A 14,733-nucleotide genomic window follows, 5' to 3' on the forward strand; every position below is an offset into this window, starting at 1 on the left:
CACAGTTATTTTTCACACATACTTTGCAATTTGTCTGTCTATTAACAAACAGCACATGTGCTAACCAAAGATGCCTGCAGGGTTATAAAAGCATGAATGAGGCCAAATGAAATCTGACTGAATTAATTAGAAATTAGAAAACAAACATGAATGCATGAAGAATCTGACATTTTGAGGGGAGAATAAGACAGAAAGATATGGTAACTTGGCTATGGTTTTGTTTCAGTGACTGTATTGTTTTTTTTTTCTAAGAGGTGCATATTTTTACTTTGTAATTACAGAACACGAACCCCTCTCTCTGTTTTGATCCTGATGTTATCTGGCAGGTACTGTACCGAGTGCACAGGTCTTTCTGTTAACTTAACATAGACTACTGTTATGTGGGATTTGTGTTTACGTAAGTTCCATCTGGATTGACTGCAGCAACAGTAAATAAAAAAAATGTGAGTTTCAGCTGTTCTGAGGTTTAACTTTTGTGACATTCAATTCTGTTGTACAACATGTTGTCTTTGGTAATCATTAGTTTCCTGGCTTGTACCTTATATCAAGCCCCTGTCCCTAACGTCCACTTTTTGTATGTGTGGGTGCGTATCATACTGTGTCATACAGTATATACACCTTTATGCATTCCTGTTTGGTGCATGCATGTGCTTTTAGGAATGTATATGTGTGTGTTCAAGACAGGGCTGATGTCAGAGGATGTAATAGAGGTCAGATGCTTACATGGTGCCTGTGGTTTGTGTTGATGGCATCATGCAATCTGTTTCCAGTTATTTAATTATCTTTCTCATCTCTTCCAAGGTTTATTGTTTAATATATGTCTGAACCCATGCAACTGGACAACCTCAGGACCTGTCCATGACAGACTCTTCCATTTCCTCATAGATAAAGCAAACAAATTCATACATCTTGGTAATATACAGATGTATGCTCTTTGATCTGTTTTTCCAGACCTTCCAGCAAGATACAAGGCTGTAAATTAATAGTTCAAATATAAATACAGGAAGTCTTTTGTGAAGAAGTGTTGTTTTATATGGTTTGCAAACTTTTTTCTGATATAATACAATATTGTTATTTTCACTTTGTACAACTCTTGAGGGCGAAGATTTTTCTTCTAAGGTTGCTATCTCTAAGTTGTAGTCTCTTTAACATCACTGTTTTTGTCTTTTATTTTTATGTGAACTTACGTGGAGTGATTCATCAACTCTGTGCTGTCAGACTAATAGCAACTGAGCCCTTGCTTTGGCATGGAGATTCATATTGTTAACCTGCTCTTTGCTGACTCTTTGCCTGCCTACTGTTGCTGGTGCAGGACACCAAGATCTCCTCCCTGGAGAGAAACATCAGAGACTTAGAGGATGAGATCCAGATGCTAAAGAACAGAGGCCTGCTGCACCCTGATGACAGACAAGATGAGCTCAAGCAGGTGGAGGTCTACAAAAGTCACTCAAAATTCATGAAAGCTAAGGTAGAAAGTCTGCACGCAACCTGAGCCGATGCTGCATGATCCAGTTGATGTGTGTTTGCCTTAAAACATATAAAACAAGTGCATGAGAACCTTTTATTGTAATGAGCGTGTTGTATATCTCTATTGCATGCTTTTACAGTATGTGCTTGAAATGTGAAGAAATCTTATTGGCAAACTTGTGTCTTTTAGCTGCTTTGGCTCTGAATCCCAGTGTTGCTTGGAGGCCAAGAGCTCCCACACTTATGACTGTATTCTTCATATCTGATATGAAGTGCAGAATCGTAGGAAGCAATAAAAAGTTTGTGACTGTATTTTTTCCTCATTAAGTTCTTTTGTGTGTTACCTCTGTGACCTGTGTGATGATCAGTCATTTTACAACTCTCCTATCTATGACAGTTATCTGTTCTGTGGGAGCAACCTCAGGAATTATCAGTTTTCAGTGCACCGTGTCAGCTTACTACTCTGCCTTTGGCTGGCAGGAAGATCTTTGGAAAGGCCTGACCAAGAATCTTCTTCTGGCTGCACAATGTTTTTTCATTGACACAAGTGTTCATGTTACAGGTCGCACAAATTTAAACCAGCATTTAAACATTTGGATAGCTGTGGCTCAGGAACTAGAAGAAGTCATAAAGTTTGATCCTTTAGTCCGCATGTTGAAATGTCCTTGGGCAAGATATTGAATCCCATAATTTACTCTGAAGTGTCATTGGTGTGTTAAAGTATGAGAAAGAAAAAGTGCTGCATGTGTAATGTAAAAAGTGCTGTATAAATTTGCAATTGTAGATTGTTTTGTGAAGTGCCTTGAGTGGTTGATAAGATTGGAAAAGTGGTTTTTAAAGAAACCCTTTGAACACATGCAGAGACTCCATGCTTAGACTTCAGCTTCAGGTTTCACAGAGCTTCTATCCATATGTCTGTGACAGCTGAGGCCCATGAATTGTGCTACATGTGAAAACGCTTCTCTTGGGTTCATTAATGGTGCTCTTTGTGGGGCTCATTTGTCATTACATCAGGGAAGTTCCTGATGCAATCATTAAAGAGATGTTTTTATGAATGGGGCTCTGAAAGATGAATGTGAGCTTACAACGACATAGGAACAGAGGAAGGAGCTCTCTCCTCACCCATGATATCCATCATTGCAATGGCCCTGGCTCACTCTTGCATGTCTCATCTTTCTGCGTACAGTCACACAGAAACAGGCCATCACTGCACATATGGATATGCACAAATTCATTCTATATCCTTGAAGTGTTTAGGGTCCTGGTCTTTCAGCGATGGTGCTGACTGGTGTTGAGGTGAAACTGTGATAAGAGAAACCGGAGAAGGCAGCATCCCTGTCCTCTCTGGTTTCCTTTGTGGACTTTGATCTACCCGAACACTGGAAAATGGCTTCTGAGAACATGGTACAGTATGCTAAATGATCATCAGAGGAGGTAAATTTATTCATTCAGAAAAAAATTATTCTTACAGAACTAGAACTTTTAGAAGTCTCAGCTGTGGGATTGAAAAGTACAATGACTGTGGCTGCACACACAGCTGGTGCTTTAGTTTAGCGGCTTGCTGTCCTCTTGTTTCTGTGTCTTTATAGGAGCAGGCCTTGTCACCGTGTGTGTCTTCCATCAGACCAGCTCCCACCTTCTTCCTCCCCACCCAACAGCCTTGGATCACAGAACACGCAGAAGTACCCCTCTCATTAGTCTTTCTGCTCTGTCATTAGTTCTTTCATTACCTAATAATCTTTTAGATCTTTGCTCTTTATTTTGAATATAATGCTTTGTTGTTACCATCATTTTCAGACCAGTGCTTGCTCATTTCCTAACTTTTTTTTTTCTCACTGGCTTAAAATTTTCCCACCACTCTCACCTCTCTGATTCTATTTTGTCTCTGCTTTACATTTTTTGCCCACTGTCTGCCGTTTGTTTTGTGCCACTTTTATACTGTTTTGGGGCTCTTTGGCCTCTCTGTGTGACTGGCCAAACTCAGGTCTAGTTAGGGCTCACATTTATAAAGTGAGCCTCACAATCTGAAAAATCTCTCTTAGAATAAGCTTTGTGCATTTTTTGGCACCAGTTGACAGATTCCAGCCTACACAGCTAGCCTCAGCACCGAAACCTCCCTCTGTTCCTGTGTGGTTTTATGTTATATGTTATGGTTTTCTTTAAAACAGTCTCTCACCCTGTATGATTTTATTTTTTTAAAACTTTATGGATGTTTTTCTTGGTTTGTCCATAAAAAAAGGCTTGGGACCTCTGAGTGAAGATAATACATGTCTGGGTGATGGTTCAGTATTGCCATACATTATGTCTACAATTAAATCTATCACAGCACAAATGCCATGTTTAATAATAAGTGACCAACGAAATGTTCTAATTAAATCTCAACATGAGTATAATGTCCATTATGTCCAACAGATTGACCAAGTAAATCTAGCAAATACAATATTTTACACGAGTTTTGAATTATGTATCAATATTATAACTAATTTCCACTATGTTGATATGTTTAAGGGTAGCTTTTAGACTCCTACTGCACTAATAGCATATTCTTTAATAGCTGTTTTCAGAAGGTCTACTCATATATATATATATATATATATATATATATATATATATATGTTTGTGTGTGTGTGTGTGTGTGTGTGTGTGTACAGATATACATAACTGTATATGTATGTATATTTGTATATATATATATCCAGTTCACTCATTGATAACTCTTTGTGTGTGCGATTGTCAGATAGAGCAGCTGAAGCAGGAGCTGAACAAGAAGGAGTCAGAGATGCAGGCCCTGCAGACCAAACTAGAAACACTGACCAATCAGAACTCTGACTCCAAGCAACACATCGAGGTGCTGAAAGAGTCGCTCAGTGCCAAGGAGCAGCGTGCTAATACTCTGCAGACAGAGGTAAGAGTGTGCACATTCGTGCACATGCAAATACACATCCACATATCTAAACTGTTGTACCAAGGCCCCATAGCTTCCTGGACAACTGGAAATATATACACTGCTTCAGATGGATGCATTTGTCTGACTGCTTCGATAGATGCTGCTACAACACAAGAATTAAGACTGTACATTTCATTACTGGTTTTCTTTCTGTGTCAGCGTTACAAACATCTTACTTGTTTTAGTATGCATCTCTCCTAAAGAGGTGAGAGCCACTCATGGACTTCAGATAACTTCTCATAGTAACTGTCCACATGCACAAGATGATGTCTATTTCTATTTTGGCTTCTTTCTCTTCCTGCCTCTTTAATGGGAAATGAAGTGGGTGGAAAAATGCCGATGTGTGTGGCTCCTTTAGTCCACCAGCAGGTTTGTGCATGTGGGTGGGTCAGTCAGCAGGCTGAAAGAAAGCTGGCAGCTTCTTTTCATGTTTGAAGTTCCTAGACTATGTGGCTTTAATGATTTTATCACCGATTTTAGGGATGGATGTTGATTGTATGAGAGGAGTAACAGAGGTGTGCATGTATATGGAATGTGTGTGTGTGTGTGTGTGTGTGTGTGTGTGTGTGTGTGTAAGCATTTAGCATTCTTCTCCATCACTCTTGAGACTTGGAACTGATACTTCAGATCTCTTTGTGTTCAGCAGTTGAGAGTGGGCTGGTAACTATGTCCACTCGTCATTACAGGAAGCAATTTGGGCCAAAATTAGGCCTAATTGTCCATACATGTGCAAAGAATTTTGGCTCTTGCTGTTAGCTGACTACATCATACTTAAAGGAATTGCTTTTCATTGGGTGGCTTTTATGTGTGTCCATGTTTACCAGCAACAATAGTAAAGTTGGCATTGTTTCACCTTGTGATTGTGTCAGTGTGTGTCATCATGGCAAAATGCATTACTGGTGACATCTACTGTAGCAGGACCACCGCAGTGGTAATCTTGGCTGCTTGGGTTGGTATCTTAATGTCAGTCTGCCCATGCCCAGACTGTTTCAATCAAACTTCACAGGTGTGTGTTTTAGACCCAAAAAAAAGGGCAAGTTTAAAGAATAACTCAATCCAATCAATGATTGATGATTAAAGGGTGCTGGAAAAAAATATCACAGCTTTCAAAGCTTCAAACGTTCAAGCTTCAGATTGGTGACGGGGTTGTTTTAGTCAAGGAGCCGTAATACTCTGCTTTGCCAGGTAGGATCAACATCATTACACTTGCACATGACTAACTAAAGTAATCAAAAGTATACTTTGTAACTGAATTTAACTACAAAGAAATACATTTACCCATTTTAGGTCAGAACTGCCACATTATCATGCATCATGTACTCAACTTTAAGGAGGCAGATTGCTGGGAGTTGGGCCTATTTAAAAAAAAACAATATACTTTATTGGCTGAGGGGGTGACGTGGACAAGTTTAAAGCTGCACACAGACACCCACACACCCACATACACACCCACACACGAAGCAGCAACACTCGGTGGAAAGGTGGCTCAGAGTTGTTTTACCTGCTAGCTTAATGTTAGCTTAGCTAATACCATTAGAACATATCAGGAACATATGTTAAAGGATTTCAGATAAATGACAACCATTGTGGAAATGGCAAGTATGCTTTGAAAGGACACGTTCTGTTTGCATTTGTTAATATGTATGTGTATTTATTCATTAGTCTGTTGATGCATGTGAAAGGAATGAAATAGATGACAATAAAGCTTCTGATGTGGGCCTCATCACTGTGCTCTGTTCTGTCCTCTCACTTTTCAGAGGCTGCTGTAAAAGAAATGTAATCAGATACAGATCACCACAAATACACAAACACACAGCTGCACACACAAACCCATAGACACAAAAAACACATATGCTGTCAGTTCTGATTGCTTGACTCCCATCTCCGGTCTCGAGTAATTTTTCCTGCTATTGAAGTGGCATTTTCCCCCACTTGGGAATGGCTCGGGTTTCCTGAACTAAGTGGGCAAACCAGAGGATGAGTAAAGATATTTAGTGTGCTTTAGTGGGTCGGCCATGGGCTTGCATTCCTTTGCTGCCTGTCAGTCATTCAGTTACATAGGACAACTATTCTCATAGGATCTTCCTTCTCTCCTCATTCCTTCAATCCATCTCCCTGTTGCTTCCCTCATGTTGTAGTTCAAATTTGCTGAGAGTTCCTCATTAACTTTTGTCTCCTTTATGACCACTGGCACATCCTGCACTTCCACAGAATCAACAGTGCACGTTTGTGTGTGTTCTCGATAAGTCTTAAAATGAATTGCAGTTTTTGGATCTGAAAAGCACTTCAGGATGGGGCTACAAAGAAAATGGCCACTGAACAGAGAGGACACTGTGAGCAAGGGAATGAGAAAATGGGAGTGTACTTATTTGTCCGTCAAAGTTAAGGACAGCTTCTTAATGGGTGTGATTGAATCTGTCTTCAGATAACTGGAAAATGTGGAAAATAATGAGTGTGTGCTTGTATGTGGACATTGTGAGTCTGCAAATGTCTATTGAAACTTAACCCTTTAATACAGTAGATGTGTGTGTGTGTGTGTGTCTTTCCTGTCTCGATCAGGACAATGCAGGGCTGTAATGATACTCTAGTAGATCGGGTAACCTATCAGAGACCTTCCTGCATATTTAACCAGCCAGCAACAAAGGAACGGACTAAAACTCCAGTGGCAGAGGAGCTTGACTGGGTTCAGTTTCTCGAGGGAAGAGTAAATGTTTGCTATTTGTGCAAAAGATGCCAATAGAGGCCCTATTTAAACATATGTGACATGTTTGTTTGACTTAGCTGCTATTAGTAGGACATCTAGTCATGGTTACATAGATAAGACAAATATTTTTGGTTATTGTTCTCTGATCTTATCTGTGAAACTTACCTCTGGATCCAGGTCTTGACCCAAGACCTTGTGTCTGTATATAGACTAACTCATACAGGTGATGGTGGTCCTGAGCCCTCAAGCAGAAAGTAACTGTACTTCTTATCTCATGCAACAGACACCTAATGAACTTGCTGTAAGATCTTGTTTATTGTGTGAACATTGCATCTGTGAAGAACAACACTAATTTTAAGCATAATGTAAAATTGAGGAGGATTAAGGAGCTGATAAACCAGATAACAGCCCTATTTACCATGGTATGTTTGAATATGTTAGTTGGTTTGCTGATCAGTTACAAGTTGTAGCGCCTGTGCTGTATCTTTACATGGTACATTCCTCTTGGTGTGATCACAGTCTGAGCTGGAGGACAAATACAGACAACTCTTCTGCTGCTGAGATTTCAAACAGTTAACATATTATTCTTTAGCATTACATCCTGGCTAAATATAAGAAGCAAATACTGCAGAACCTCTAATTTCTCTCTCTTATTAATGTCTCACACTGAGCAGCAATAACATTTAAGCCACTTGGGCAGAGAAGAATTATATTTGTGGTGGTCCAGGAGTGTCTGGTCCTGGACAGCAACTAAACGAGCAACACTGTGGGTAGTTTAGTGTGACTGGTGTATGTTCATCAGTAAAGAGCAACTTCAATTAGTAAAGATTGTAAGACTGTAAGACGTGAGCATGTCTATCTTTTTCATGAGAGGGATGCTGGTTGTTGAGATGTGGAGCTTCTTAAAGAGCAAAATTTAAATGATTATTCAAGAGATTTGTTTGAAAATATTCTATTAGACAGTGAGCTTAGACATTTTACTGTTATTATGTGTGACTTGTTATATCTGTTATTACTGTGTCAAAATAACTCTCCATTCTCTTTTAACACATAATCTGAGTTATTACCATAACTTGATGCAACAAATCTTGTTGCTTTTAATGTCTTTGGCAGATATTTGTTGATCTTGTGAAAGTCATTATTCTTTATTACCTCCGCCAAGACAGAGATTATTTTTTCAGCAGCACTGGTTTGTCTGTCTGTTAGCAACATAACTCAAAAAGTATCTGTTTGATTACATTTTCAGAAATGGAAAAAGGAACAAGTGATTAGATTTTGGGGGGGATCTGGATCACCGCCTGGATCCATGAATTTTTTAAAGGATTCTTTACAGATGCAGGGCAGGTGCAAACATATGGGAACATCTGGGAATTTGCAATGGCTTGGCGGAGGTCTGTGCTCTCTGAGTGCTTCTAGTTCACATATTTATCTCTTCAGGCAAGCATTTTGCAGGTGGCCACTCACCTACACATGACAAATCCAAACCTGCAGTAGACTCAAAGGGCTAAAGTTAAAATCTGCAAAGTCTGAATCAGATACATAAATAAAAAAAGCAAACTAACATTTGATCATTTTTTCTTACTGAATGCCAGAAAAAGTGTTTGAAGCAGCAAGCCTTCTGTGCATATTTTGTCTGTGGTATTTCTCCTCAGCTTTGTAGGATGCTGACATAAAATTTCTTGTGTTCTTTCTCATCACCAACGTTTCCTGTGTGTCTGCCAGAAAACCTCTACTGAGTTTTGATTTTGAGGTTGAAATGTAATGACTCGAGGAAGATATAAATGACTCAAAAATTACTTGCTAACATCGACCACAGTGACAGTGATGAAGAGGGAAAACAAGAGGAAAGTAAAAAAATACTCTGGAGCGTGAGGTGGAATGAATCATGGATAGATGGGGCAATAAGTGGAAGTAAAAGTGAGAGAATTGAGCTTCTTGATGGATGTTGATGGCTGCTGGCTTTTGTCAGTAAGTGAAGCAGTGGTAGCTACAGTCTGCTGTGCTTTTGTTGATCTTTCCTTCTTCTCTTTGCTGATTGATGGTTGGTATAGCTAGTCAGGCAGAGACATGATGTGGTCTCAACCTGGTTATGGTCCACCCTTGACTGTCCTCCTGCTGTGTTCTTTCTCTTTGTCTTTCTTTCTGCCTCATTCACTTTTGGAACTTTCTGTCCATATTTTCTCTACCTCAATGTGACCATCTGTTTTCTTTCCCATTTTCATTCATTCCCTTCTCTTTCCTCTCCTCTGTACATTTCTTCCATTTGCTAGTAACCAGAGGGTGCAACAAATCAAAAATAGATGAGAAGTCAGTGAGATTACAAAATTTGTTTGGCTTGTTGGAACTGAGGTTGGAAAACATATATTCTGATTTTATTTTATGTTGACCACTAACCTGTGATGAGTCCCAAATGTTGTGGACTAGTTTAAGGATGTCCTCATCTGAACTTGCCTGACCATGGTCACTATTCTCAGGCTCAATATCATGATACTGGGCTCCTAGAGCGATGCGGTTTGGGACTTGGTGTGAGCTGCACAGCATTGGGCCCACTAGAGCAAACATAGTACGGTCCAAAATAAAGCCCCTGCATGTTCTTTAGAGGCTGTGTGGAAAAGCTATAAAGTGGAGTTATAGGGGTCACAATGAGGATGAGATATTTAATGATTTACACAGGGAGTGCAATAAATACATATGTGTTTGAGTGAAGGAGTTGATAAGTGTGTGCATATGGTTACTTCTGCATTAGCCTTGTTATGCAAATACACATCATGCATGCTTGTGCATAAGTGGTGTGTAGAGACTCAGTTGCATTGTATTTGATATGAGCATACCACACCAAGGTTTTTGAGAAGTGTGTTTGCTCTCTATTCGTTCTTTGGCTTTCTCATTTTTAAACCTAACAAAAACATTTATAAACACAGAGGGTAAAGAGGGCTCTGCTGAGTCTTCTGTCAGTCAGCAGCTGGTCAGCCAGGGAACAGTTATGTGATGATGGGACAAACAGAGACAATATGCTCCCTACCTTTTGTTCTGTCCTCCTCTGCTTTGCTAAAACCGCAAATCCACTAATTTCATACACACGTATATACATAAAGACACACAATGACACATTTACACAAACATTCAATGCCATGTTAAAATTTTTACCCTCAGTTTTTGTTAACTGAAAGTCTCTGACTAGAAGAATTAAAACATGCATGGAAGTTATCTTTTCCCCCTTCAATTTTATGTTCCAGTCCAGCAACTTAAAATGATCAAACAATGACTTTGAATTTTAAGTACCTTGAGGGTACTTACAGAGAAAATGCTGCAGTATCGTCATGGCATATGATGACCACAAACTCAAATTACAACCATGAGTAAGCAAACACAAGGTCAAGAGACTCAATCAATCTGTTACGCTTGTGTGTTTTTGTGGTTTTAGATCAGGTAAACATTTTTCTTGAGGAGGTGTATAATCATGGGTTTTAATTTGTTGATTTCTAAACAGCTACAGCACAACCATTTGACTTGGATTTATATCTATCTGCCCTTTTCAGTGGTTGCATCACCAAACAACAACACAAAAACTATGAATTCTTGCTGTTGTAATAGATGGAAAATGTTGTTCAATATGTTGCCCTGCTGAAATATGAAAGGCCTTCCTGAATGGAAGCAAACACATCCAGATGAACCTGAATATAGACAGCATGTACCATTAGTTCTCTAAAATCTGCATATATGTTCATGAGTAAAAAGTTTATCTGACCACCCAGCAGTTTTCCACGTTTCCTTGATCCCCTTTAAACGGCTTTAGCCTGCAAAGGAAGGTGATGTTTCTGGATAATTTTCATAGGTGGCTTTTTCTTTGCATGATAGAACTTCAGCCTGCATTTGAGGATAGTACAGTGCAGATTGTTTTACCTCTGCTTATCTTTACTTCTGGCAGACTCTACCTCTCTAAGGTGCTGCTTTCATGTTATTGAGCTGTTGCCAGGAAACCTTAGTCACAAGATGTTTCTCCTGCTATTTCATTTTTGGGACTGCATACTTTTCCAGCCTATTTGCTGTATCTTTTCAACTCTTTCACTGCCAGCAAATTAAAGACAAGTTAATATTTTTCTTGTAATATTTAAATATTTCACTTATAGCTTTTGATATTTTATGCTTTATGCTGTAGTGAATAATATATTGCTTATTAGATTTGCAAATATTGCATTTTTTACATGGCAAAATAGCTGTTTTGCTTAAAAAAACCCTTCTGTTGTCTGTTTATTTGTTGTGGAGGTGATTCAATTATCATTTGATCAAGTAACTATACGATTAGACCATCCTTTATATCCTTCATATCCTAAATTAAAAAGATTCTAAGATGCTGCCATTTATTCAAAGTTACTGTCAACAGCCCTAGTACTACAAGACCATAAGAGTTCAGAAACCCTTTTTATTTGATGATCAAACACAACTCAAGCTGACTTCCCCCACCATTGTAAACTGTATTCATGCAGCATATGTTTGCCAGAGTGATGGTTCAGTCTGCTTTGACAGGAAATTGATTCCCTGGAAACAGGATGTAGCTACTGACATGTGGTGTTGGAAATGATCAGGAAAAATAATCAAAGTAAGAGAAAGTGTTAATGATGGGGAACGCCTGCAGAGGCTCTTCCTTTATATGTTCACATGTGTCATGTGTATGTGTATTTTTTGTGTGTGTGTGTTGTAAGGTGTAATGGTGATGGATGGAGGGGTAAAGAGGGATTGAGGCAGCTGTGTGTGGTGAAGATTGGTATGATTGTAGCTGGGGTGAGTCCCCTGCAATTCCGGTGTCATTTATCCATCTATTTGTTCTATACTAAAACATCTGACTTTCAAACTTTGGAAGAAAGCATTCACTCTTTCTGTTGACAAAGATGACTTTGTTTGTGGATTTCAGTGATTGCCTGTATGTGTCCTTTTTTTTCTTTCTTGTTTAACATCTGTGCTTTCCCATGTTCCTTTGTAGCCTGAAGGCAGACAGCTGTGTTGCAAAGGTTTTATCAACAGATGTTGTGGTGTACAATGAGACCATGCCCCACTCTCCACCCTGCAGCCCCTGCTGTGAGGCAGTTTACATCCGCTTGTTATCCTGTGCTGGCCCTGAGGTGATCCGTCCATTATACAATTCCTGATCAGAGATCTGACTGTTTTTCTTAACCCAGCTTGAAAAGACACCCTTCAAATGACATACAGCTTAAGCCCGAGGACAGGGAATGTCCCTCATTTCCGCACATATCAACCCTAGTGTTGTCATGTCTGGGATAGCTAACAGAGTTTATGGGGAAATGTTCTGTTGCCTGTGCTTGTTTATTCAGTTAATTTTGTGGTCTGTGTGTGATTGTACTGTAGTCTGTGAGTGTAAAGTGAGAAAAACAAGTATCAATGCAAGGCACCCAAGAAGCCAAGCTTTGTGACGTACTTCATGCTTGCATTTGACTTTGTTGTTTCCACCTGCTTCTGCACACACACACAGAATAAACACACCATGCACACATTCACTTACATGAAAAACTTTAGCTATGGGCTTCAGGGCTTCACCCTTTAACTGTGACCTTCAGTCATCTTTTTTATGTTTCTGTTGCCTCATAGTAAATTATGGATTATTTGTCACTACTCTGTCTTACATCTGTGTAAGTAAATTATATCTGAAGTCAGGTGCTTACACACCATCTGTGTAAGAGGGAACAGTGCAGATACTGTTTGCAGAGTTATTTTATTAGCTGGATAAACCAGTTTTTTTATTCACCTTTCACCAGTGTTTAATAAAGCAGACATTACTCAGAGTAAAAGCAGCAATCAGCTGTTTCAACTCAGCAGTCCATATCCAGCCTCTACCTTCTCCATCATGTAAGTGTGTGTTGGTTTCTGTTTGATTTTTACATTTAAGCAAGGATATATTTGAATGATTATACACTGCCTGGCCAAAAAAAAAAAAAGTTGCCACATGTATTTAACTAAACAAATAGTTACTAGCCTCAGTTACTGCATGAGTTATTATCTTTCAGCTGGCAACCAGTTATTTAACCCCAGCTGATTCAGTGTGTAGCTTCTTATTTCTTAATCAACCATGTGGAAAGACACATCCTGTGATTGTGGAAAAGATGTTAGGCTGTTTAAGAAGGGTCAAATCATTGGCATCAAGCAGAGAAAACATTTAAGGAGATTGCACTACAACTAAAATTGGGGTAAGAACTGTCCAATGCATGCTTAAAAACTGGAAGGATAGTGGGGAACCATCGTCCTTCCAGGAAGAAATGTGGTCTGAAAAAAAATTCTGAATTATGTTGATCAATGATTACTTAAATGTTTGGTGAAATTAAATAAAAAAATACAACAGTAGAACTCTATTTTTAAAAGTGAATGAATGAACATTTTCACATGCACAATGCGAAGGGAACTCAAGGAACTGGGACTGAACAACTGTGTACCCATAAGAAAATAAATAATCAGTGAGGCTAACCGGAGAAAAACATCTTCAGTTTGTTAGGGGTAAAAATTTTAATAAAAGTGAATTGCATAACAAAAAAAATGAGATGGAACTCTGGATGGAGCAATGGAAGAATGTTGTGTGGTCTGATGAGTCCAGATATACCCAGTTCCAGAGTGAAGAAGAGAGGCAGATGAGGTGATGCAGCCATCAAACGTAGTACCTACTGTACAAGCCTGTGGGGGCAGTGCTATGATCTGGGGTTTCTGTTGGTCAGGTCTAGGTTCAGCAACATTATGTGCCCAAAGAATGAGGTCAGCTAACTACCTGAATATACTGAATTATCAGATTATTCCATCAATGGATTTTTTCTTCCCTGGTGGCACGGGCATATTCCAAGATCACAATGCCAGGATTCATTGGGTGAAAGAGTGGTTCAGGGAGCATGAGACATAATTTCACACATGGATTGGCCACCACAGAATCCAGACCTAAACCCCATTGAGAATTTTTGGAAAGTGCTGGAGATGGGCTTTGCACAGTGGTCGGACCCTCCCATCAATACAAGATCTTGATGAAAAATTAATAAAACACTGGATGGAAATAAATCTTATGACATTGCAGAAGCTTATTTAAACAATGTCACAGTGAATGCTGGTGTTAGCAAAGCTAAAGGTGTTCCAATAAAATATTAGACTGTGTAACCTTTATTTTTTTGGTAGTAATATATTTTTTGGGCCAGTCATTGTAGGTGGTATGGAGGACACTGGTGGCCCAGCATCATTTTGAAATGAAACAGTCTTGGCCATATTAAAGACTTGACAAACATGAATTAGGCAAATATTATGCCATAAATTTATATGATTAATGTAACTGCACAGACCTTTAAATAAATTATGTCTAATGGGTGCCTTTTGCTGTATTTACACAAGCTGGGAGGATGTCATGCATCCAGGGATGTGAATAGCTCACACAGCTGTGTCTTGTGCAGCACAGCAGCTCAAGCAGACCTCAAATCAGGCGTTAAGATACATTTCACCAGATCCTCTCTTGGGATTTGAGAACTTTTATGGTAGTGTTTTCAGCTGTAGTGAAATTCCAATTTTTTTGAACAGCAACACAAAAATATGCTTAGCTCTTGGCATGCATGTGTTTTTATGTGAAGCCATACAG

General features: G+C 39.1%; 1 protein-coding gene across 12 annotated transcripts in view; it reads left to right on the plus strand.

Moving 5' to 3' along the window:
- Positions 1-14,733, plus strand: part of LOC121651356 (ERC protein 2-like) — a 156,555-nt gene that overhangs the window by 13,911 nt on the left and 127,911 nt on the right. For 7 of the 12 annotated variants that reach the window (XM_042003490.1, XM_042003489.1, XM_042003492.1 and 4 more), the window contains 4 exons: positions 282-326; positions 1,313-1,468; positions 3,057-3,149; positions 4,205-4,372. In XM_042003490.1, the coding sequence (XP_041859424.1) occupies positions 282-326; positions 1,313-1,468; positions 3,057-3,149; positions 4,205-4,372 (462 nt within the window). The remainder of the gene's footprint in view (positions 1-281; positions 327-1,312; positions 1,469-3,056; positions 3,150-4,204; positions 4,373-14,733) is intronic. The other 5 variants (XM_042003494.1, XM_042003501.1, XM_042003495.1 and 2 more) reach the window with 4 other exon arrangements.

Source organism: Melanotaenia boesemani, chromosome 13 (assembly GCF_017639745.1).
Source record: "Melanotaenia boesemani isolate fMelBoe1 chromosome 13, fMelBoe1.pri, whole genome shotgun sequence".
NCBI lineage: Eukaryota > Metazoa > Chordata > Actinopteri > Atheriniformes > Melanotaeniidae > Melanotaenia > Melanotaenia boesemani.